At 37.9% G+C, this 25,621-nt stretch overlaps 1 protein-coding gene across 5 annotated transcripts in view; it reads right to left on the reverse strand.

The window, feature by feature from the left end:
* LOC107017615 (midasin) overlaps positions 1-25,621 on the reverse strand; it is a 46,027-nt gene that overhangs the window by 15,863 nt on the left and 4,543 nt on the right. For 2 of the 5 annotated variants that reach the window (XM_015217794.2, XM_015217793.2), the window contains exons 7-45: positions 22,530-22,639; positions 22,330-22,449; positions 21,424-21,496; positions 20,575-20,697; positions 20,413-20,497; positions 20,245-20,341; positions 20,033-20,158; positions 19,903-19,959; positions 19,628-19,804; positions 19,422-19,547; positions 17,596-19,347; positions 16,042-16,109; positions 15,550-15,745; positions 15,273-15,377; positions 14,873-15,178; positions 14,173-14,366; positions 14,015-14,069; positions 13,537-13,687; positions 12,964-13,037; positions 12,375-12,522; positions 11,029-11,127; positions 10,789-10,889; positions 10,591-10,680; positions 10,448-10,513; positions 10,170-10,334; positions 9,875-10,082; positions 8,898-9,793; positions 7,265-8,758; positions 6,948-7,131; positions 6,803-6,871; positions 5,761-5,843; positions 5,339-5,680; positions 4,958-5,084; positions 4,804-4,883; positions 4,637-4,719; positions 1,638-1,776; positions 1,455-1,544; positions 1,098-1,224; positions 829-983 (exon numbers count right to left, since the gene is read on the reverse strand). In XM_015217794.2, coding sequence (XP_015073280.1) covers positions 829-983; positions 1,098-1,224; positions 1,455-1,544; positions 1,638-1,776; positions 4,637-4,719; positions 4,804-4,883; positions 4,958-5,084; positions 5,339-5,680; positions 5,761-5,843; positions 6,803-6,871; positions 6,948-7,131; positions 7,265-8,758; positions 8,898-9,793; positions 9,875-10,082; positions 10,170-10,334; positions 10,448-10,513; positions 10,591-10,680; positions 10,789-10,889; positions 11,029-11,127; positions 12,375-12,522; positions 12,964-13,037; positions 13,537-13,687; positions 14,015-14,069; positions 14,173-14,366; positions 14,873-15,178; positions 15,273-15,377; positions 15,550-15,745; positions 16,042-16,109; positions 17,596-19,347; positions 19,422-19,547; positions 19,628-19,804; positions 19,903-19,959; positions 20,033-20,158; positions 20,245-20,341; positions 20,413-20,497; positions 20,575-20,697; positions 21,424-21,496; positions 22,330-22,449; positions 22,530-22,639 — 8,741 coding nt within the window. Of the gene's footprint in view, positions 1-828; positions 984-1,097; positions 1,225-1,454; positions 1,545-1,637; positions 1,777-4,636; positions 4,720-4,803; positions 4,884-4,957; positions 5,085-5,338; positions 5,681-5,760; positions 5,844-6,802; positions 6,872-6,947; positions 7,132-7,264; positions 8,759-8,897; positions 9,794-9,874; positions 10,083-10,169; positions 10,335-10,447; positions 10,514-10,590; positions 10,681-10,788; positions 10,890-11,028; positions 11,128-12,374; positions 12,523-12,963; positions 13,038-13,536; positions 13,688-14,014; positions 14,070-14,172; positions 14,367-14,872; positions 15,179-15,272; positions 15,378-15,549; positions 15,746-16,041; positions 16,110-17,595; positions 19,348-19,421; positions 19,548-19,627; positions 19,805-19,902; positions 19,960-20,032; positions 20,159-20,244; positions 20,342-20,412; positions 20,498-20,574; positions 20,698-20,875; positions 21,383-21,423; positions 21,497-22,329; positions 22,450-22,529; positions 22,640-25,621 lie in introns of those variants that run through there. The other 3 variants (XM_027916443.1, XM_015217795.2, XM_027916444.1) reach the window with 3 other exon arrangements.

Consider the following 25,621-nt stretch of genomic DNA (forward strand, 5'->3'; position numbering starts at 1 on the left):
GTGGGTGGGTGGGGGGGCGGAGAGTGTTTAATGCGATAAGACAGGCAAATTCAAATATGTAAGCATCTACATTTATAGTTCTTCCAGTTCAATTGTTCAACTCTCCAAGTTCATCTTGTGAAAACTCTAGCACAGAGAAAATTATTGACATCAAGACATCCGAATTTTCCACACACATCGCCTAAAGGTTGACAGCTTCAACTCCAGAACAGAGACATAAGGATTGATCTCAAGATAGCATCCCGCGTTACTTCCCATAAAGGTTGACAGGCTTCAACGGGAAATCAAGAAGATGCTTATCGTGGAAGAAAAGCCCAAGAATGAGCCCATCCATCCTTCCGAAATTCCCTCCTCTGGCCAGCAATAACACACACTATCTTCAGGGTTCTCACAAATGAGGAACAGATCTGGGAAAAGATCCTTGAGAGAGGTTTGATTAACCCATCCATACTTCCAAAATTTTGTTTTGTTTCCATTCCCCACTTTGAGATATTAATTTAGCCCAAGAAGTTTGATTAACCCATCCCTCATATCTTTGGTTCTTAGTTCTTACTTGTACATCAAAGAGGTAATTGGATACTGGCTACTATCTCTAATTTCTTCGAATTAGGAGCCCAGACACCGCTGATCTATGTTTTGAATGATTCTACTAGAAATATAATTAGTTCTATGTTTAATTAGGTTTCTTGGCATTTGATTTCGAAATTTGGGGATTATATTCTCAAATTTCACCTATCTTTCATTTCATGTCTTCTATCTTTGTACTTTCTCTTCCGCATTATTTTCTTGTTTTCTGTTCAAGTAACCAATTCTTATCATATCCCTTACCTGAGCTTCGAGCTGAAGAGATGATATCTTTTCCACGACTCTAGAGTACTTTAAGTAGTATTTTGCAGTTGGATCCAGATCAGTGCAGCAAATCAGAAGCTGGTAGCGGAAGGCCCCAATGAGCAACCACACACTTCCTATCCTATTTGTAAAGGCTGCAAGAGAAACAGGAAAAAATAACAAAATAAAACAAATAGTTCAGACCCCCCAAAAAACGACATGACCAACAAGTGTGGAACCCTGGGAAAAGACAATTCTAATGCACTCACCCTCAGGCGAGCATGGGAGATACAATCCTTGAAGCAAAGGCTCAACAAAAGGTTTCATCTCATCTGATGAGATGATCTTGTGATTTGATGATGCAAGAAGGGAAAGCATGATCTCAATTTGGTCTTGCTATGACACACAAAAGAAAAGTGGTTATAAACAAACTTAAGATTCAAATAAAAATAGTAAATATCCCCAATTTGAGAAGTCCAATTGGAAACCAACATCCCATAATGGGTTAGTTTCTCTGTCATAGAATAGCAGCTATGGAAGAAAATGTTGAAATGGGGCAAAGAACATATTATAAAGCTATCCTGCCTACAGAATACATTCAAATGGGCCATAAGGAGAATAATTACCGTGATGATCTCCTGCGTAGCAGATTGAAACAAAGCTTTAATTTTATCAAACTTCTCAGCTTCGAAAGACTTCCTGTGTGCAAAAATCATCTGAAAGCACATGCAGCAGAGAATATAGATCATAAAATATCACTTCAGCACTAATTTGGAAACTGAAAATGTCAAAACTAAAGGAGACCATACCTTCTGGAAGAGGGACCGCGCAGTCGATAATAGAAAAGTTTTTGTCTCTACTTCCAGAGAACCTTGCCAAAGATAATGGGAAGCAGCTCTCATTTTGAGACTATGCACCGGGTAATCTCTGATGGCAAATTTACCAAATCTGTGCTTGAGGAAAAGTTTATTAGAAAAAAAATTCAAAACTTCGGAAAAAAAATAGCGAAGTCTTTCAAACAAAAGGTACTCGCTATGTACTCCCTTTCCTTATTAGTTTGTTCCAAAAAGAATGACACCTGTCTATAACCAAAAAATTTAGAATTTGAACTTCTCGTTCTATCCTTGAAAAAGATGTTTTTAGCCTGTTTAAGACCGCAAGCTCTAAGTGTACATTTGGTTGTGTCTAAAACTCTTTCTTTATTTCTTAAACTCCGTGGCTAGTCAAACATCAACATAGAAAATGAAAAAGAAGAAGAACTTAAATTGCAAACAATCTTCAAAATGTATAAGATCTGATTAAATAATGTATCACCAACTTCACCAAGGACAAGCATGGTAATATGTAAAATGAGATTTCTTTATCAAATTGCTCTAAGAACCGGGTTCTGCGACAGAACAATTAAACTGGTAAATCATCAGAATAGCGCAGTTGAGATCAACAAAAAACCTAGTGTAATTCCACGGGTGGGGTCTGGGGAGGATAGAGTGTAGGCAGACCTTACCCCTACCTTGAGAAGGTAGGGAGTTTGTTTCTGATAGCACAGTTAAGATATCAGTGCTCAAAAAAGGCTCAGCTCAAGGTTTCTTTGCAACAAGGAGAGTTTTAAGACACGGGTGTCCGATACAGGTGCAAATCTAGAGGAAGAATCCTTCATGATCTAATTGAAAATTCAGGGTTTGTATACGAGCACGAAGGTGCAGCTAAAAATAATACAAGTATCTAAAAATAGTATTATAAAAATAAGCCTAAACTATGGTGGACTATTTGGAAAGAAAGGAATGCACGAATTTTTTATATAGCAAAGTTTGACTCTGTAATCATTATTGAGTACATATGCACCTCTTGACTGTTTCTTTAGTGTAACATGGCTATTGCAAATAACATAGCGGTCGTGACAGACTGCGTGAGTTGATTGCACATTCAACAGTCATGCTGACCTGTAAATATCTTTTACCGGTAAAAAGAATATAAGCCTATATTATGATTTCAGTGTGGCTTTTTTTTTTTTTTTGAGGAGTGTAGCTTTTGTTTGGACTCCACTAATCATTGTATCTGTCTCTAATTTCTCTATCATTCGGGTCAAAGTACCCAAAATTGATCGGCTAGATCTGGTAAGGATCCCACACCCACAAACACATCGTGTCAATACGGTGCAGCACCGAAACTGAAGAGTCCAGGCAACTTATATTCTAGTCATGAGGGCCTAAGTAAGATGCTCAAATTTTCTGTTCAGGGAGATGGATTAAGGATGTGGCAACCGAAGCAGCTTAAGTAACTTACACTTGTATGCAGAAACAGACCAAATAAGGTATATGAGTTCTTAAATGTTTCAGGAATGGGTGACAAAAATTTACAAGTACAAAACAAGTCTTTAAATAAACTGGTTAGGGAGGTTTAACCAGGAAGAAAATGTTCGATATGCTTAGTGATGAAAGAGAAATTTGGTTTAATGAATGAGTGCCATACAAGGTTGGGCCATGGACCTAATGAAGTGGGATATTCAGGAACAGATCCCAATCACTGTGGCTACTTCTGTATAAAAAGATTGGCAATGGAAGGAAACATCTTCTCAGCATGACAACAGGATACACAACTTACCATCAAAGATGCAATTCCCATTTGTGTTCAACATGGCACAAGAATCAAACTTCACTGTGGGAGACAGAAGAGAAGGGACAGGTGGGACATATGTTCCAGATGACATCTTAATGACCGGGAGATGGAAGTGTGGATCAACTTTTCTGGAACGCGAGTACTTCATGAGAAGGCACAGGTGGAACATATATTCCAGATGACACCTTAATAACTGGGAGATGGAGGAGGTGCAGATTAACTTTTCTAAAGGCGAGTGACTTCATTATTATACCATGCAACAAGGCCATAAGCAGATCCCATCGCGACCTTGGAAAAGGATTTGAAGAGCAAGAGCTTCCTATAAAGGGGCATGTTTTCGTGAAGATGCATTGTAAAGGAAGCATGCCTAACGCAAGACAACCTACAAAGAGCAATAATGCTACTTATATGGAGAGGGAAATGTAAGTATCGGCCACCAATATGTTTTGATAATCATGATGTCTGGACCAGCTCGCCACACCCCGGCTCACAGGTTACTTGTTACCTCCCACCAGCACAGGTACTGGGTAAAATGCAAATCACTATGTTGTCTAGTTTTCAACATTCTGGGATTATCATGCCTAGACTAAACTCGAGTTTATCTGCTGCAGGAACAGGAAGGGCCTAGGTAAGAAGATGAAGAATACCTGGTATACTATCCACCGCAACTTGGTGGACTTCATGGAAGGAACAGAAGGCATTTTAAGGCAAAAAGATACTGTTCTTAAAATAAAAGCTGACTGCCTACTACAGATCATTTAATGGTTTAATCTAGAACTGGTATATGGTATTGAACCTCCATAAATTTTATTAGCTTCCTGCACGTAGAAGGAAATTATCTTTTGGTTTCGGCTTATTTGGATGTAAGCTATAACACCAACTTAGTGCTGGTACCATGAGAAACTGTGGGGCACGGAAATAGAAATGCAAGATCCAAGATGCATGAAGCTTAGCCAAAATAGCACACTGGAAACTGAACAGCAATACGATCATCACCACCCCATCCTCTTCCTATAAACATATATATGCACATATATCTTTTCTCAACCCTCTCTATTTCTCCCCCTCCATATCTGTATCTTGCATGTATACAAACATTCATCACTAGTTGGAAATTGGTACCGAAAGAAGACCCACCCTAGCCGAATTGTCGCCCCTACAGCTACACACATCAAACAAATAAGGAACTTACAGGATTTTCTGAATTGCTGCCATTTTTGAAGGCTTAAACAGCTCATCAGGAAGGATATCGTCACATTTATGCCATGAGAGGTTCTGCAGGACCGTAACAACATAAATACAGATATTATACTGGAAGATGCAAAACAATTTGCAGTATATATGCATCATACGGTTTACCTCAGCAACAGTTGGCGTCCACAAAGATGAATGCCATATATACCACATTTCAAGAACAAAACTGGATATCTGTTCACTCACTGTTTGAACAGAGAAAAAGAATGATGTAGATATTATAATGATGTAATGACCAATTTACAAAGATTTTACTGACCTCTATCGATAGATCTCCAAGCATCTAGGGTCCATAAAATTTTTTGGTGAGGTGAAAAGTCAGTTGGAGACCTTGATGAGAAGTTCAAAGAAAAATCCATTGCTGACTTAATAAGGCCAGCCAAGGCCTGTTTGATTGGACAAGACAATACCGTATTATTGGTTGCACCACATGAATGTTATCTTAGACTATTTAACGCATCATGATGAAAAATCGTACATGATATACAACACCCACAACAACATACCCACTGTAATCTCAAAAGTGAGTTCTGGGGAGGGTAGGATGTACACATACCTTGCCCCTTGTGTGTAGCAGAGAGGTTGTTCCCCATAGACCCCAACAAAAGTACTTGATATAGTTAAGAAAAGAAAATCTTACTTGGTGTTGTTTCTCCCCATCAGTTAAAGCAATTGGCGAAACATTCTGGCATTGTTCCTCCTCATCAGTTAAAGCAATTGGCAAAAGATTCTGGCATTGTTCCTCCTCATCAGTTAAAGCAAATGTCGAAAGATTCTGAAGTAGTCTTGTATCAAGGAAAAAACTGGCATCATCAGCTATGGGTAAAGTCTCTAGCCAACAATCAAAGCTAGACCTTTGACAAAACATGTCAGGTAAGAAGACACAACAAGCAGGTAAAATAGATGTTCTTGGAGCTTGATTGATACTCCTGATATTCTCTTCCAACTTCTCTTTTTCAAAATCAAACCTTCTGGAAAGCATCTGCATAAGAAATGAATACACTTACCATAATTCTAAATAATCCACACAATGAAAAAGATAGGAGAAGGTAACAAGCAAACCTGGTACATCTCCTCCAACTGCTCAACAGGTCTGATACCATTTTCATCAACTTTTGCCATGACAAAAGATGACATAGAGACACCTTACCAAGAATCATATTCAGTCAGATAAGATCCAAAACAAGTAAAGCATCCTATCACCAAGAGTATTGTATATTGTGATCTAAATTGCTAGGAGAGATTAGAACATTAGACTAACACCACTTTGATGACACACACCATCTATTTCAGAAGAGATGGTTGCATTATTTATCACGCAACACACCCGCTCACATGTGGGCTTGAAACATTTTTCTTACGACAAGCATGTGAAAATTCTTTGTGACAGGTAGCAACGATTTTTGAACATATAAGATATCACCTATATGGATTTTCTACCATTGTACCCTACCTTTAGCTACTCTATCTTAAACTAACTCTACGTTTATCACGCAACAGAGCCGCTCACATGCGGTAGGCTTGAATCATTTTTCTTGGACAAGCATGTGAAAATTCTTTTGTAACAGGTAGCAACGATATTTGAACCTAGAAGATATCACCTATATGGATTTTCTACCATTGTGCCCTATCTTTAGCTAACTCTACACTGATTCCAAGAATTTGTCCACCTGATACCATGTTCATAGGTGTGTCATTTAAAAGCCTAACTAAACAGAGAGAAAGAAACATTCATATAGTTAATTTATTTATTGTAGGTTTACAACAAAATAAATCAAAGCTACGAATACACAGCAGAATCCAAAAAAATTACAATTTAAAACCAAAACTACCTTTCTGCTAACTTTAAATCAAACCAAATAATTAACCGCTATGAGCCACAACTATACATAACTAAACGACCATCCAAACAACCAGTAGATCCTTATCTTGTTACTTCATGAATGTATTACCAAAAGAAACTAATACTAGAAAGTTTGACAAGAACAATTAAATAGAATAGCGGAACCCACTTCTGGCCCTTGTACACAGCACCAAATGTAACGCAATGAAATGTGACCAGATCACACGAGATAGCAACAATACCAAATGATAAGATGTGTACCTTGCATGGCAAGGAGCCGTAGTTCTGGATTAGAATATAGAGCAGCTTCAGTTATTACATCATCTGTTGCTACAAAAGTATTTGAGTCAGACCGAGAACTGGAAATTAGGAAAAAATGGTAGCCAAAAGATCAAAGAAAAGCTACCTAGCTCCCTGATTTTTCTCTTCCCCGGCCAAAGTCGTTCACAAAAGTTTAGTAGCTGACACAATTTCTCATATAATTCAGCAGAAGGAGGCAGATAGGGATGCCCACCATGGACCCACAACAAGGACTTTTGCAACTGTGAAGGCCATTTTTTTGAGAACTTGTCCAAATTCTCCACATCTCTCTATATAAGTAGAAGTTGAAACAGAGTGAAAACTCATTGTCATAAAACAAAAGGAGAACAAAGAAACAAATCAATTAAGAATAAGGCATAGCGAAGACAGACAAAAGTGACGAGCTAAACCAAGACAACTTACCTGAAACGTCTCTACTTCTTTTGGGAAAAAATCTGACAGTCTTGAAACTTCCTTCATCAAAGATCTCCAAGAAATTAGCAAGCACTCATTTTGAGAAGTGACAATGCCTGTCCATAGTAAAGTGTGATGTTCTAGGAGATTACTGTACAACTGGAACAGCACATCAAAAGAAGGTGACTGGACAAACATTTCAAGTATGTTCTTCTCCAACTCTTGAAGAGATCTCAAAACAGGTTTAAAGAACTGTGTTTCACTACTGTATTTGTAACCTATCTCAGAGCTCCACTGCAGATGGCTACGTCTCAGTAATCTAACACTCTTAATGGCGTTCACAAGAAAACTGCAGGATTTCAATACATTGTCAGCTGGCGCTAAATCAACCACTTCTACTGAAAGCAAAGGTATTGGACAAGTATCCAAATTAACCAAATAATGAGACACAATCTCATGACGACGACTAAAAATCTGATTCCATATTGGATGTTCCAATTCCTTTGCCAGAATAGAGGAATAAAAACTAAAGAATGAAGAATATTGTTGTAACAGAGAACCAACATGGGAAAACCAAAGAAGATAAAGCTTGTAATCACTTTCAGTAGCCTGTTCAAATACCCAATTCGCAGCATATAACAACATTTCCCGGGCTAAATCCAAGTTAAGTTCTTTTGCCCCGCCACAAACATCAGCTTGACAGCTTGCATTTTTAGGAAACATCAGGGAATGCAAGAGCCGTGTATCCATCACGAGTGGGCTAACGACAGAAGTAGGAGCCAGTGCATTACGTAATGCAGCAGAAGTTGAATAACAGGCAGTCTGAGCTCCCAGGAACTCGAGGTACATGCAATTTTGCCTTATACAAGTTTCTTTAGAATATATAAGATAGTCCCTCAATTTCAGGGGTGCAGGCCATCCCCCTGGCAAAGATAACAAGCCAGCTTGAGAGGAGTTGAAGTCCTGAAACTTTGGTATTAGAGAAATAGGAACCCCCACTTGATCAACAAGACTCTTGCCTCCATCAACACCAAATAAAGAAACATATGTATGCTGCCAACTCGTTTGCAAGCTCCATGAAAGCTGGTTACCGTTTGTAAGAAGTTGCTGAAACAACTGCACCCAGCGTGCAAGTTCAAGAAGTGTGATCCTAATTTTGAGCAGTGCACCTTCAACCTTTGCAGTCATGTGGGCATTGGCCATCAAATCAACTAACTTACCAGAAGGTACCCCAGAAAGAATGATGTATCTCTTTGCATTCTCGAGCTCGATTTCAATTTCAGGGCATTTGTCATCAAACAACCAATCAGACTCCATCATAAAAATTTCAACCCCTCTATTTCTCATTGCACGTGAAACTTCACCGTTTAGAGGGTTAACTGTTAGAAACATCCGAAACTTAGGGTGTGGATGAAGAATTACAGGCTTTCCTTCAACTGTTCCACATTCATTTATGGTGATGGATCCAGATTGTTCAACTAAAGAATTTATCCTGTCAAGAACCTGCACAAATCAAGAGGTACCAAATAACCATTGTAAACAAGACACAGCACCTTAAGATTAACATTTTACACACTATAGAGATTGCAACAAAAATAATGAAAAGTTAAAAGACCATGCATGGAAGAGAGAGCATACAGACCGTTGGGTTACAGAGATTTGCATTATCCAATACTATCCACTCTCCATTTTCTATAGCCTTTACAAGCATGCCAGTTACCCACTCAAACTTCGAGGAATGTGTCCTTTTTGAGTGACCTTCTTCAAATTTCTTGATCATTGCAAGAGTTGAATCCAAATCCTTCATAGACCAAGACAAAGGCAATGATGTTTCCTCAACCACCAACTTTAGATGTTCAATAATGTTAACCAACGTAGAGGCAGACTCAAAGTACTTTGTCCTCCAAGTATCAACATACGAAGAGCAAGAACTTGTTGGAGGGTCGTGCTTGATGCTTGATAAGAAGGACAGCCACAGAATAAACAGCTCTTTTCTCATCATAAATTCCTTGCATGAAGATTCAAGCTGCAGACCACAATATTCATTTATAAAGGATTCAATCCAAGTGATGGCAAGACGGTATTTTCGAACAGCATTGTGTTGCTCAAAGCTTCCAAGGAGCTCAGAAATATCAGTTGCAGAAGAAAGATTCAACTCATTAAGTACATTTCCTGTCAGCTGAGCAAGCAATCGTATCAATGAAGTTTTACCAGAGGATGCAGGTCCAACTAATATGCATAGCCACTGTTTTTTAACACATTGTGCTACAGCTTCCAAGCTATTTCGGAAGCCAGGCAAAATTTTAAGGTCGCTGTTGGACACTCCAGGTGACAGGTAAGGATTTCGTTCGATAGATACATTCCCAACAATCAAATACTTGGTATTCAGCTGAACCCGCGGATGAGGATTTATGCTGGGCTTCATTTTGAATACCTGTTCATAAAGCTTTAAGACCTCCACTCTATCAACAGCTGTCCGCATTCTTTGAACATAAACAGGATTCAGAAAGCAATCAGATTCTGATATACTTGGGGCATCTGAAAAGCGAAATTCAAGTATTTGAGGTCAATCCTGTAAGACTGATATGAGAATAGGCTGTCAAGAACAAAAGAACAGACCTTTTATGATTTCACAGGAACGAATTACATCTCGGAGATTGAACTCCCAAGGGGATCCTTCTTGAGCAAATTTGTGAAGCAACATTATTTCTTCATGTAATCTCTTATTAAATAAAACCAGATTAGAGAGAAGAGAACGTGAAATTGTTGGATACAGCGAACTAGAAATAGCAAGATAGTCATCCTCAACTAGCTCATCGACATAAACCTGAAACCAACAAGCATGAGATAATTCCTAGGAACTCTTTCATTCACTCATGTACTGCAATCAATTGTAAACAGTGGCAAGGCAGACCTTCATAAATCTGTTGAGGAAGGACTTTGGAAGACCTTTCCGTCCCCCACCTTGATTTGAAGGATTCTGACAAGCAAAAACTCTGAAAGAAGGTGGGCACTTGAAAGTACGACCTAACTCTGGAATGAAAACCTCAGCCCGATGGTCCAAAATAGCATTTAACCCCTATTTTCATGGTAAAAATAAAAAACTGGTTAACTAAGTGAGGGAATCAAGAGACTAAGATAACTGCTGCAAAAAAACAGAACATGTATGAAGGTAAAAGTGTAGATTTCAACCTCCAAGACAGACTGTGAAGCAAGATTGAGTTCATCCAAAAGCACCCATGATCCCTGCTTTAAAGCCTGGAAATACAGCAAATTAATGCAAATTATTTTGATTTACTGAAACAAGCCATTCTACTGAAGGAACATAAACACACCTGTAAAAGAATTCCATCAGACCACGCAAATTGCATCCCTTCATCACCCTCCACAGGTAAATCAGACCCAAACAAGTCCATGATGTCCGTCTGGGTATGTCAATGTCCACACCAGTAAGAATATATAATTACAGAGATATTTCAACATCTATAAAAAATACTAAAAATCTGAGGTGGGAACCGAATAGATTTATTGACCTGCTCTGATAAATTTATCCGTACTACTGTGTGCCCAGAAAATTTGCCAAGGGCTACAATTAGACTTGTTTTTCCAACGCCCGGACTCCCTTCCAACAGAACTACAGAGAGTGAAATTACAAAGTCAGGCTACTTCATAGGCCAGTGGAATTCTTTGAGCGATTTTCAGCAAATATGGCATGTGTGTATTTATACATAAAACAAAAGGGAACAACAATTCCCTTATAAAATGAAGTCTACCAGGTTTAGCAAGCTGCATGGCACGGAGCACTCTCAATGCATTCCTGCGGGTCGTTGGTGCTAGAAACTCAAATTTCTCACCAGCAAAACAATTCCCACCTAAGAAGATTTAAGCACAACATTGTAAAAAGAAAGCAACACAAGTATTTGGCTCCACCTTTAACTGTTAACCCGGAAACATGCAAAGACAGTCCGTAAATAAATAAATAAATAAACAAATAATGAGGTACGAAGTTTTACCACTTATTTGAATGGGAAAACTTTCCAGGAACAAAAAATAGTCAAGAATTGGCATCTCTTGATATCTAGATCACTACTTCAGCCCATTTTTTTCAGACTGTCCAGAATATAATTGGAGTGTCTTCAGACTAATTCTGGCCAAGACTTTGAAATCAATAAAGCGGTGGATCACAGAAGAAGCAAGTGCAAGTGGCTATAATAAGCTACAATCATTAGAATACAAATAAATTTATCTCTGGAATTTAGAGTCCGTATTTCAATATTGCTATTTTCTCGTACAGTGCTTAGAAATTTACCGTCTCTACTCTTTATGAAGCTCAAAAGTTACCTCAACTTAAGAAAAACTTGTTTGCTTTACATCCGTAAGTTCTGACAGCTAAACAATTCATACACTAATACAGCCATATCTGGTTAGCAAGTCAACTTGTTTAGTCAACAAAGTAGCTCTTCCAGGAAATATGACAATTTCGAAGGAAGATACTGTCCTCTGGTAGGACAGTGACCCATGTGGCAACCTGCTTTGATCTTCCAAAGGCAAAATTTTTAACGTGTTCAGGATGGGGATCCCTAAGAGTATAACGGGTATTAATGTACACTATGACCGGAAAAAGAAGTTACCACCAGTGACTTAGATGCATTTTTTAAGATGAAGTCAACTATGAATTAGATGCATTAAAATTGTTGAAACTCATTGTCAATAAAAGAAATCTTCCAATAACACAAATACATGTATTTGATTCAGGATCAACAAGTTCAAGATAATTGGGTTTCTTTCTTAAAGAACCAAAGTTTGGCAATGTTCCTCTGCTTTTGGTATATGGCTTATATACAGGGTCCACCCCATCACTTAAAAGATTACTCATTTTACCCCTACAAAGGGAATCGACAAGCCCCAACTGTTCATCTGACGAACAGTATGAACAACATCATTAACTCTTCAGCAACAGCAAGGTTCTACTTCCACCCAAATGACTTAAAAGCAGTAAAGCAGTAATTTCTTTTCACAATATTTTCCTATATGGTTATCAAATCTGCTAAGCAAATAAGCATTATCAGCAGCCAAATTTCTCATGATAAATTTTTAGATCATACCCAGTACATCATACCTTTCTCAATATAGAAAGGAGGAATCCCAAAGCGATTATCACATTGCATTGTATCACTGCACTCTACAACAGCAGATCTTCCCAGATCGGCCCAACCATAAGGCACCAGCATGGAAATTTTAGAGCGATCAAAACTAAGATTGAGCTCCTACAATGGCAAACGGTGATACTTGTTACGATAGAAATGTTACAAGAAACAGTACAAGTACCTCAAACAAGCATGTGAAGACCAGGATGATCAAGTAGTAGTATTTCATTTCCCAAGAGACAGCAAATGTTGGAAAATTACAGAATATGATAATATATGTTCGCCTCTACTTCTCTGTGACTTACGACAAAATAGCTTATTCCTAGCATTTCTATTGAAAATGTGGAGCCCAGCTAACTCTTCTGTGAGATCAGAGCACGTCTAGACGGACCTATTCCATTTAACCTTTCTAGAGATGACAAAAATTTGAAAAGCCACCACTCAAGATTGAAAAATAATGTTTACTGTATCTACATTTTTTGCGTTTAAATCCGTAAAATCTTTCAAACAGATTGATCAAAAAAGAAATGATTTATTATGTGAAGAAGTATAAGATGAGACCTTTAGTCCATCTAAAAGAAATGAAAGGCATTTCTCTCGCAACCCTGCAGCATCTGTCCTTGAAATATTTGTACCTGAGTAAAATAAGTATTAACAGAATGAAGAAAAAAAAGAGAAACAAAATCCCCAGTGCAGAACAGACATTGTTGACCAGCAGGAACATATGAAGTAAGTCGTAAAATCTCATGGAAACCTATACAAGAATAGCCATTTTTCTCAAGATACAAAGAAGAGATTCCTAGAAATTGAATTAGTAGTATAGCTGATTAATTGAGCAATAAGATAATAATAAGGTAAACTTGTGCAGAAGCCATGTATATAAGAATGGTAATAAGATAATAATACGGTAAACTTGTGCAGAAGCCATGTATGTATATAAGAATGGTATGAAACCCCAATCATGCATATGCAAGGCAAATAAAAAACCAGTGGAGAAGATACGAGTGCATCAACAGATGAGAAGTATTAGATGGTTGATATCATGACCCTATATGAAAAACCTACATTTCAAATACTGTTAAACCAATAAAAACAGAAAGCTTTAGTAGTAAAATATTTGGAAAGTTCACAAACCCAAACTTAAACCGTCGAGCAGAACAAGAAACGCCCCGTGAAGGAACGCAGATTCTGGTTGAAGAATTCTCTCAGTCACATTAATAAAGGATACCCAGGATAGAAGATCTCTCACGGTAAGTGCCCTTCCTGTTTGTAAATTGTTGAACCACTGAATTAAAGAAAAAGTATGTCAAACATAATACCATGAAGATTTAAAGGTGTTAAAAAAAGGATAAGGAGGACATACAGCATCTGTCACTAGATTTTCTTTTCAAGCATAGTCAAGTGAGTATCACCCATAACAGAAATCAAGCTAACTTAACTAAAGCCAGTGACAGAGAATCATCAAAGCTACTACGACCACAACCAACGTATAGCTCTAGATATTTCGAGTGCTATAAGCCCGACCAGCGCGTGGATAAAAGTGGAACTGGCTGTGCATGCATGCAAGCCTTTATGACAAACTAAGGTTATATAATACAAGGAAGCTGCATACCTCCCAAAATTTCATCATAAGATCTACCAGCACACTAAAGCTTGTGTTTGAAATGCTGCAAAACGAAGTTTGTCAAATCAAACAAGACCATTTATGACCCGAGCCAAGCAAGCCATCTTTAGGAATTGATGGAAAATAAAAACTTAGCATTTACAAACCTCTCAAGAGCAATACTATTAAGCTCATCCAACTCAGTAATAGGTGGCACCCATATCTCCGTGAACCTATTGCGAAGGGCAGGAGACAATTCTTTTTTGCCGAAATCACCACCAGGATTCATTGTTGCGAGTAGGAAAAAGTTGGGATGAGCAGTAATTTTCTGGAGATCACACCCTCCTTTCTCAGCCAAAGACTGCAGAAATACCGCATATCGAATAAATGAATAATTACCAATGTAAGGGAAAACAACGGACAATCAAAAGAAATTTGGCCAAGTTTGTAACAAGATAGATAAGAAAAGGTGGCATGTAATGAGGAAGCAGGAGAGTCAACCTGCGAACACCGCGCCCAAACAAACAAGAAGCATAAGCAAGCTCTCGTAAAAATGTAAAAATCTAGACATACATAAACAGCATGGGGTAGAAAAATCGCCCAAACAAACAAGAAGCATAAGCAAGCTCTTGTAAAAATCTAGACATACATAAACAGCATGGGGTGGAAAAAGTTGCATCAAAACAACAGCACCAGACCCTCCTAGGAGATTTACAGATGATGCAAGATTTGTGATACAAATACAGTATGAACTAATTTCAACCAATGAAGTAAAGACTTCATTTTGGCATTCTTATTTGAGATGGAAGGTGACTTAAAATGTAAATGATCTGTGTACTATCACTTTAAACCATATAAGTTACCCACCAGTTTCCTTTCTGGCTCCAATACACTGTTTAGTCTTTCCAGTACACTGTCATCAGCTAAAGAGATTTCATCCACAAGAAATAACTCTCCGTTCTTCATTGCTTCAACAAGAGGTCCATCTTGCCACATAAAAATGGTCTGCCATTTCTGGCACAGTTGAACCAAGTCCAAATTCAGTTGTCCAATGTAGTCGACATCCTGACTAGTTACATCAGGATGACAAACTAGACTCTGCCTGTAGCTACATAAGATAACAGACAGCTTATGAAGAGTGGAAGAAGCATGATTGATATCTGAAGAAATCACCTGCGGAGCATATATGTGACAAGAAACATCAGTGTCTAATTAATAAAGAAAAGAACATCTTCTCAACCAGAATATGGAATGAAAATAAACATACAGTATCTCCAGGATAGTTCACAATAGCCTTGGAATGCATCAACTTCTCGCAAAGGAGCTTGAAATCTGTAGAAATTTTCGATCTTTCTCGTACAGGATAGAAACCCTGGTCAGGATATCAATAAACAACCATTTTCATAAGATATATATAGAAAGAAAGAAAGACATGAAATACATAAACAATGACAGTAAATCGGATGATAGAATCTACCACGACCAACAAACACAAGTATTGCAATCAAAAGAAAAAACAAAGAAACAGGGCAAAGTAAGCTAACCCCAAGAAAATCAGATGTTTCGGTATATTGATGGCAATTCAAAATGTGCAATTTTGAACCCAAAATGATACTAAGCAGCTGGCAAACAGTAGTTTTCCCTCCGCCCGTTTCACCAACAAGGAGAACAGGTTCACGCAGCTTGTAACAACGCTCAACAAGAAAGTATAACCTCCACATACTTCTAGTCCAAACAATTCTGCAAAAAAAATTTAAAAAAATGAAGCAAACCCCAGCCAAAAAGAACTTAGGGGTCGTTTGGTTGGGAACAAGTTATCTTAGGATCAACTATCCCATGATTAATATCCTTGGATAATGTGGGATAACGTATCCCACCATGTATATGGGATAACTTATCCCACTAATATGGTATAAATTGTGGGACAAGTTATCCCAAACTTGGCAACCAAACAAGACACCGCGATTTTATCCCAGGACTATCTTCTTATCCCTCACACTGTACGAGTTAAAGATAAACTACTTTACAACACATACTTGTTCAGCTGTCCTGCAACTCCTGAATGCTTAATAACCTCCAAGATCTTATCTCTACCTCCTCCTTCCTGCACCCAAAAATCATAACTCAGTTTATTCAAGCAATTTGGTAGCACTATGTATTTACATACTACCATGAGCATATACAGAAGTAACAGAACCAAGTGAACTAGTAGGGTCTTTATCGTACGATATAAAAATCTTGCATTTAACACTAATCAGAAAAAAGAATAATCAAACAAGTACACAAGAGAGATGAAAGCAAATCTGACACACGACAATTATCCTATCCGAATCAAGGTGCTAGTTTTGTTCCAGACAGTATCAGGTTGAAATCAATATGTAGTATCAGGTTATACCGGAAGAAGGGGTGAACAACAATGAGAAGCTAGCAGCTCGGCAAGGGTGTTTAATTGCAACAAATTCCAATAATAAGATTTCAGTTAAGAACTTTTAGTTGGTGAAGCAATCCAGTCAAATTTTGAAATTCTCCAACCACCCGGTCTTGTAGATACCTCCTAAACCTCAAATCCCAAAGAACTTTTCCCCCTTACAGACTACATAACCAGTGGACGATTAACTGTGAACTTCACTAAATAATTAGTTAATCCACAAAAAGAAAAACTGAAAGGTCATCATGACATAGCTTTGATTTGAAAAAAGTGACAGAACACAATGAAAAGAATATGACATCAATCTGATAAGGAACTCACAATGAAAAGAATATGACATCAATCTGATAAGGAACTCAGATCCGACAATTCAACTACATGCCAACTTCAGGAAAGGTCCCTTTGATCAGGGTCTAAGTAATTGATTAAAAAAACAAGAACATAAAGTTATCAAATGTCAACTAAAATAGAAGACCCGTGTGCCTGTAATGCAATAGCTCCTGTAACTACCATTTCTGCCCTTCAAAAGTTGTCAGCTGCTTCTGAAAATAAAATTTAATCACCAGATGATGACCCAGCAATGACCCCACACCAATTTCCATCTAATTGAATACAATTTATACCCCCACCATAGATTGTCTAACTAGCAGCCTTATCTGCTCACTCGCCCCCTCTCAGTCACCCAAATAATTTCATATCGAGCATTGCTAGCAATTCAGGAAGAAACCCCCCCCCCTCCCTAAATAGAAAGAAATAGGAGAGCGTTTGATGGAATTGAGAAGGATTTTGTTCATTTGTAGAAAACCATATGATCCTGTAACGTTCTCTTTTCTTGTTATTTTATTCTTCTTCTCTTTTTTTTTATTGTCCATAAAATCTTATTTACTTGATAAAATAAAAAAGAGATGTAATTCCCTTCTGGGACTGCATCAATGCTCAACAAGGGTGTGCTGAGACTTGCTCTTTCATCATTTTGAAGTCGGTATCAAGCAAAACAATAATTTCATTATGAGATTCCCTGCAATATCTTTTGAAAAGCCAAGGGAGGTAAAAGTGGTAACTCCATAAAATCAGAGAATCTCCCAGCATCAATAACAACCATAAGAGAAAAACTTATAACTATGTACTACGCAAGGTATGTTGTGAGGAAAAAGAGATAAACCTGCTTGTACATATCATCTTCAGCAAGTCTAACCCGCAACTGCTGTTCCAAAACTGCCTGGACAACTTTTTTCTCGTCATTATCTCGCAGTCTCTCAGCCATCAAATAATAACCATCACGAGCTAGGTCTTCGTAGGACTTCCCAAATTCCCTGAAACGATTAGCCCAACGAAACAGATCGCGTGGAGTAATGAAACCATGTTTTCCAGCAAAAATTTTAGTACTCTGCCTATGCAATTGCAGTTCCTTCATGACAGCAATCATTTTCCTAGAATAGCTTTCTGGAATTTCACACCTATTGGTCAATATTGTGCTCAACTCATCTTCTGGAATTTCATCGACATGGATCTCCACGAAACGGTTGCGAAATGCTCGTGAGAGAATTTTGCGTCCACCATATAAGGTAGGTGGATTTTGAGTGGCAAACAGCATGAAGTTTGGGTGTGCCCGAACAGTTTCACACAACTCAGGGACAAAAAGCTCTCTGTTATCATCTAGCAACCTGTTCAAAGCTTCTAACACATCCGATGGGGCAAGGTTCAGCTCATCTAGAACTATCCAATGACCGTTTCGAACCGCCTTAACAAGTGCACCCTCATGAAAGACAAGCTTCCCATTCGCATCAGTGACATAGGAACCCAGGTACTCCTGTAGATCAGTGTGTTCATGATTATTGATCCTCACAAACTCATGACCGGTGATCGCAGCAAGATACTGGACAAGGCTCGTCTTTCCACTAGATGTTGGCCCCTGAAGCAGAACTGGGTATCTTCCAACAAATATGGCACGCGCCAAGTTTCTAATATGCTCCTTGACACTCTTGGTCAAAACATAGCTCTCTGTCAAATCATCAGACCCTGAGTTTCCTCTATCTAACAAGTAAGCATCAAAGGAAATCTGTGGAGGTATTTTGCCCTCTAACAAATATGTAGTAATCAATTGGTTCATTAATTTAGCACTTGGCTCATCTAATGCAATCAGAAAAAACATACAAAAACCATCATAAAGGGCTTTTGCAAGACCAAAAGTTCTCTTTGCTTTTTTTGTGTATTCTAGTGCACGGTAAAGAGACCTTAAACTATATTGGGGCTTCTGGTTAGCACCATCCTGTAATTTATCATCAGATTGCTTCTTGGCTGCTTTATAGAACTGCACAATTTTACTAACTAGTTCTCTATTTGAATGATCCTCATCAATAAACTGACTAATAAACAAAGAAAGGTCTTCATCATCCAACAAATCATCAACAAAATATTCTGTAAATCTACTCCTTAACGATACAGGCAAGTCTCTCTTCCCCGCATCAGTTGCAGGATTCATGCAGGCAAATATGCGGAAGTTCGGGTGTCTATTTACATAATCAACATCACCCCTTTCAGTCAAACAAAGAGATCCAGTCTCTTCTTCAAGTACACCGATAACTCGCTGCAAGGTCTCCGGAGGAGCCAAGTTCACCTCATCAAGCAGTATCCATTCACCATTCTTAAGTGCAGAAATAAAAGCTCCTTCAACAAAAGAAAATATCATTCCACCAGTAGCACCAATCTGCATACGTGCTTTATCTAATTTCAGGGAAAAGGTTTCCCAAGCCTTTATCAGTTCATCACCCAAAGGTCTCTTCCGTTTTGTACCGGACCCAGATCTTCCTATTTCAATTATCTTTCGGACACCTTTCTGAAATCCACCTAATAACATCTTCCAATTCCTTTCAGAAACAAACTTTCTTAAACGTACAAGAAAATCTCCATTCTCCTGAAACAATAGATTGTAATATTGTTTAAGCAGGACGAGAAAAACATTAAGAAAAGTAAAATCTCGAAAATTACCTTGGAAGAAAATGTAGTAGTAAATAGGTTCTCAAACTCCTTATAAAGGGGTATACAGATGAACTGAGCATCAATTGGTTTGAATCCACCCAACAAATCAGTTATATCACTTTGCTGACTCAAATTCTGCAAAATAATATGTCGTTCAGTGAAGCTGTCAAATGCAAATTTAAATCTTATTGCTCATAGATCTTTATCTAACATACCAGGACTGTAAGTTTTTGACCAAGTCTCGATGCAAGACTCTGTACAAGAGTGGTTTTCCCTGTACCAGTTTCACCCACCAAAAGAACTGGCTCATTATACTTAACAGAGCAAGCTATTCTCTCAAGAACGTGGATTAAATTACGAATCTCAACGAACCGCTTCTTCTCTTCCCAGGTCTATAACAATCATAAATAAATTCAGAAAGGCGCAACAGAAAATATCAAGCTTTATCAAAAAAAAAACGAACAAAATAGTTCAGAAATTTTTCACTCACAACCCTGTGGCTGCGCTTAAGGACAACCCTCCCTATACGTAGCTCAGACGCCAGTTCCTGCAGAGCATTGCAAATAAGAAAACGAAGCTGATACAGCAATGAAAATATCACATTACAAAATACCAAATACCTGAACAACAGGCCTATTAATGGGATATAAAGTCTCCACGGATCCTACTGACCACATTTTAGCTATCTCTTTCACTATAGCCAACCGTTTTTCAGCTGTTGAGAAGGCAGCAAAGATGTCTACAGCCTACAAAGTCAAATCATCAACCTTTTTAGCATAACTGAAATATTTAGCAAAGAAAAATGAAATGAGCATTAGTTATCATGTTAGACCTCCTTATATATGTTTTCACGTGCATAAACTGAAAGACCATCCCCGCCAAAATGAAAACCTAAACCTGCAATTCTCTTGCACCATTTGAGAAGATCTCTGCAATTCATACGCATGGTTAAAGCCGACAATATTCTACAGATTCAGATGAGGGTCATGACAGAGCTTACCTTAGTGAAAACCTTCCATGAGAACCTAGAAAGGCACCATTTCCAAAATGACATCCTACTAGCTCATTAACTCTATCAAATGTTCCTGCAAGATGCAACCACGGATTTAAATAGATATTGTAGAGGTAGACAACCTATCAAGAACAAATAGACATATCATACCAATAAGTTCTGCTGCCAGAGACTCCAATTCTGGATACCACTTGTTCACAATCTTCAGCAAGTCCTGATGACTTGAAGGTGCAATCATCACTCTCCGCCAAAGCGCACTAACAGAACTCTTACCTATTAAAGAATAATGCCACTTTCAACTAATAAGGGAAAGTAACCCAAAACAATGAGAAGGGTAAAATAGATAACAAGATCTAAATTTTCCAATAAAGTGAAGTCCTATCGAAATCAGTAACATAAACAGCAAAAATTGTGTCAGTACCATGGCAAAGGGTCATTAGAGACATCTCACCTTTAACAGAAGCTACAAAAAAAATTGGAACATTCTAAGGACAAGCTTGTAGTTGCCATACACCATAATCTTGTCAGTTCTAATTTGGAGCTTGCCTCCCTCAAAGTTTGACAACGCTGCAAACAACTGGTACTCACAATTGTTGGAGAAGACCAGACCGTCCAAAGACACAAGTGACTAACACAGTAGTGAAGGTATCTTGGAAAGTACTTTGAGAACTTCGAAGACCCAAACCCACTTCCACTTAAATTTTATCGAAGTGCCAACATGTAGGAAGAAAGTCGACCAGTTTGAGAGACTCTCAAGCAGCAAAAAATGTTCACCTACCAAGTATCAGAAAAACTACAAAACAGAATCTAATTCTCACCAAGCATCGAAACCATGAGCGTGTGCTGATATTTACAAATAGGGTGGGGGGCACTAACAACAGATTCCAAATACTAGCAAGTAGGAAAATATCAGACACATATAAGCAGAATGTTAAAAAAAATTGTTAGGTACATACAGAGTGGATAAGAAAACCAGAATTTATGAGTCATGATACCAACCTTCCATAGATATATCTAGCTTAGTGCTTGTCATCGTGGAAAATAACCGAAAACCTTCATGGACCCGGATTCCCTGCAGTGGTTCACACGTATTATTGTTCTTTCATCGTCAGAGTAATATGCACGAGAAGCAATATAGCATTTCACCAATCAACTTGTGATATATGCTAGGATGCAAGGAACAATCAGCACATGAAAGCCAACAAAGGGCCTAGCTTTGGAAACAATAATTTGCAGTGGCAAACAGCAATATCATCTATTTAACCAACTTACCAGCCAGGATACAGAAGAAAGAAATGCGCACAGAGTCTCTAAACATGGATTTGTCAAGAAATGCAATATGCATAATGATGGGTAAAACACTACTGAATATATTCCTTACAGGAAAGATATAGTTACCACAAGTTAGAAAATTACAAGTTGTCCATTCAATAGTAACTTAAAAAGGAAAAAGAATTTCACTAATATTCAGATGTAAAGACTACAGAAAATTATTGACTTTTCAATCATCAACATGGTCACTCAAAATCACTATCAAATTGATTTAGATGTGCATTAATAAGCATAAGAAAAATGTTATTAAGAGATGTGCAATAGCACTCCATATAAATGGTTGAAATTTACAAAAAAAATCAAACAACTAATTAACTTGAAATAAAATAGATGTTTCCAAGAAGCTAGTTGAAGAGCTATACAAAACTGCACAAAAAAAGCAGTAGGCCACCACTTACTTTCATATTATGTTTTTAACAGATTGTAAAGTCAGATTGAGTAAAGATATTACAACCATAAACGTATCAATCTAATTAGAAAATTCAGACAGAACAGCATGCAGTCAAGCAACAAAGGATAAAGCATGATAACAATAAATCTTCAAAAACAGGCAAATATAACATTGCAAAATACCTCTCCATGCCCAGTGAAGAATGAAGTTGCGCCTTCTAACAGAGGCAATAAGATGCATTGAACATCAGGAGGCGCTTTATCGACATCCTCAAAGACAACCCAGAACCCATTGGAAACAGCCTGCACATCATAATAATCATCACTCCATGACAAGGTAGGAATGACGAAGCACCTATTAATATCTCAAACGAGTAAGAAACCTGGGTAAGTGAACCAGGCTGCCATCTGAATTCACCAGGTTGCTCCGTACAGACGTAAGTTCCAACTAACATCTTGCCATCAACTTGTTCATCCATGTGAAGGAATAGAACTGTATTTTTGAAAATTTATCAACAAGAAAACAGCAGGCACAGACAGAATGGACCAAGGGCTTTTTCAAAGCACCATTAGCAAAAGCGTTGTTAGCCGTTTATTGAAATGCATGGCTAGATAATCATACTCACATGTTGTACAAGTACACATTCGAACTTTGAAATCAAATGTCTATCCAACTAAAAATTTTGAAAATTTTATTACAGGATAAATGAATTCCAAATCTGAAATGTCAACTGAAATTCATATCGAGTGATGGTACCACGTTCAGATTGTGAAAGACATAACGAGTCTTTTGCAATATATATGTTCAAGAATGTGAAAACGACTGTGTTCCTCAAATTGTGCCATATCAACAGTGGACCAATAGTCCAATAAAAAGTTCGATAAACATAGAAGAGAAAATGAAGGACCAATTGAAGAAAATACATGGGGCATGTGTTACTAAATCTGGGGAAGGGAAATTTTGAAAATGTTAAGGTTCTTACCCTGCTGGTTATTGAAGACTTGGGACTTCACTTGGATTGAGGTATTTATGAATGTATGAGAAGCAAATTAGCTACCCTATCAGATGCCACTTCAGTACAGTTTTACTAATTTTGACTTCATGAGCAGAAGCTTAAACCACATTTAGCAACATTAAGACCACGTTAGATTTTTTAAAAGATTAAGATGTTTGAATCTCAATATATATTATGAAAACAGATGCCATTTGCATATAATGTAATTTATTTATTTTTTGAGAAAGTTAACTGGTATTATAAACATAGAAGTACACCAATAGTGAACTCATGTAGTAATTACATCAAAAGTATAGAGGGTTTACCAAAAAGAATCTAAACACCTATCTCGCTCATAAACTATCTAAGAATAGGGTGATGAGCCCCCGATCCTTGGGAATAGACTGGATACACCAAAAGTAAAAGGTTACTAAGAAATTCATTTTGATGCTTTGGAAAGGGATGCTCTTGTTCTCAAAACATCTCTGATTTCTCTCATTCCATATTTGTCCACCAGATGCAGGCAAGGACAATATTTCATCTCTCCTTGTGTCCGGACTGATTTCCATCTCTATTCCAACATGCTAGGATTTCTGCAGTATTTCTAGGCATGGTCCATATGATACCTCTCCGGTTAATGAAATACTTCCATAGTTTCTTAGTCACATTATAATGCGAAAAAAGATGGCTTATTGTCTGTCTCAGATTCACAAAAAAAACATCTGGAGCTTAAGTCCTTTCCTCTTTTATTAAGTTATTCTAAGTCAGAACAGATTGTCTTGCAACAAGTCATGTGAAGTAAGCCACCTTATGTTGTATCTTCCCTTTACAGATCATCTTCCAAGGCCACAACTCCTTGGTTTCGGTTGAAATGTCTAGTAATTTGTAGGCTGATTTCACCTTGAACTTGCCATCTTCCTCCAGCTTCCATGTTAATTTGTCTTCCTCACAAGTGAGGTTCTTGGCTTGTTCCAAGGTATTATAGAACTGAGTCATTCTCTCCACTTCCCAGTCATTGAGGAACCTTCTAAAAATCAGGTTGCATCCTTGTTCATTTCTGACTTCTAAAATTGTAGCCATTTTCTGCTGATTGAGGATGTAAATGTCTGGGAACTGTTGTCTCAAAGGTGTTTGTCCCATCTATATATCATTCCAGAACAAGGTTTTCCTCCCATTTCCCACTTTAATCACCGAGTTTGCTCCAAATTCTTGGCCACTGATTTCTAATAGTTCTCCATAGACCCACAACATAAGGAGTATTAACCTCCTTAGAAGTCCATGATCCTTCCTTTCCATATCTTGCAAAGATAGTGTCCTTCCATAAGCTTTGATCATCTGTTGTTATTATGGGCTTTCAAATTCTTAATTCCCAGACCTGCCTCTTTTTTGTTGGAAATAACAGCATCCCACTTAACCAATTAACCAAGTGGAATTTCTTAACCCCTTCCCAATTACCTTGCCAAAGAAAATTTCTTCAGATTGTGTACACTGTGTCCAGCCTCTGAATGATCTTCCCGGGCATAGGGAAAAGGGACAATCATATAGGTTGGCATTGCATCAAGAACACTGTTGATAAGTGTGACTCTACCACCCGAGGATAAGTATTAACTTTTCCAGTTAACCAACTTCCGTTCACATTTTTCTACCACATAGTTCCAGATGCTCAAACATTTACTCTTGGCTCCCAAAGGCATGCCAAGATAGGTGGTGGAAAGTTCCCCTATCTTGCCACCTAAAATGTTTGCCAGGAGGCTGATCTGTGGTACTTCATTCAACGGATAAATAAAGCTCTTTTCCCAATTGATATGGAGTCCAGATATTGCTTCAAACAAAACGAAAATAACCCTTAAGTGTTTCAGTTGTTCACTTTCTGCATCACATATTACTAACGTGTCATCAACATATTGTAGATGGGAGATAGACACTCCGAGTGAATCCCCCTCACTCACTTTGAAGCCCCTAATTTTGTTATTAATCTGAACGATCTTCAGCATATCACTTAGACCTCCCATAGCTAGGATGAAAAGAAAAGGAGAACGGGTGTCGCCTTGTCTCAATCCTCTCTCAGAAGAAAAAAAGGCACATGTTGAGCTATTGATCAAAACAGAGAACTTCAATGTGGTCAGACAAAACCTCATCCATTTTATCCAAGTGTTGCCAAACCCCATCCTCCTAAGTGTGCTCCACAAATATTCCGAGTTCAAGTGATCATAAGCTTTTTCTATGTCTAACTTGAAAAGAATTCCTGGGACTTTGGATATGGTTCTCACATGTACATTCATTAGCCACCAGAATGGCATCCATAATTTGTCTACCCTTTATGAAGGTCATTTGTTGATCATCTACTGACTTTGGCATAACTCGCTTGAGTCTTTCTGTTAGGATCTTTGAGATGATTTCGTAGAAGCTCCCAATTAGGCTAATTGGTCTGAAATCTTTCAAGTCAGATGCTCCCACTTTCTTAGGAATCACTGAATCAG

Source organism: Solanum pennellii, chromosome 4 (genome assembly GCF_001406875.1).
Source record: "Solanum pennellii chromosome 4, SPENNV200".
In the NCBI taxonomy this organism is placed as follows: Eukaryota; Viridiplantae; Streptophyta; class Magnoliopsida; order Solanales; family Solanaceae; genus Solanum; species Solanum pennellii.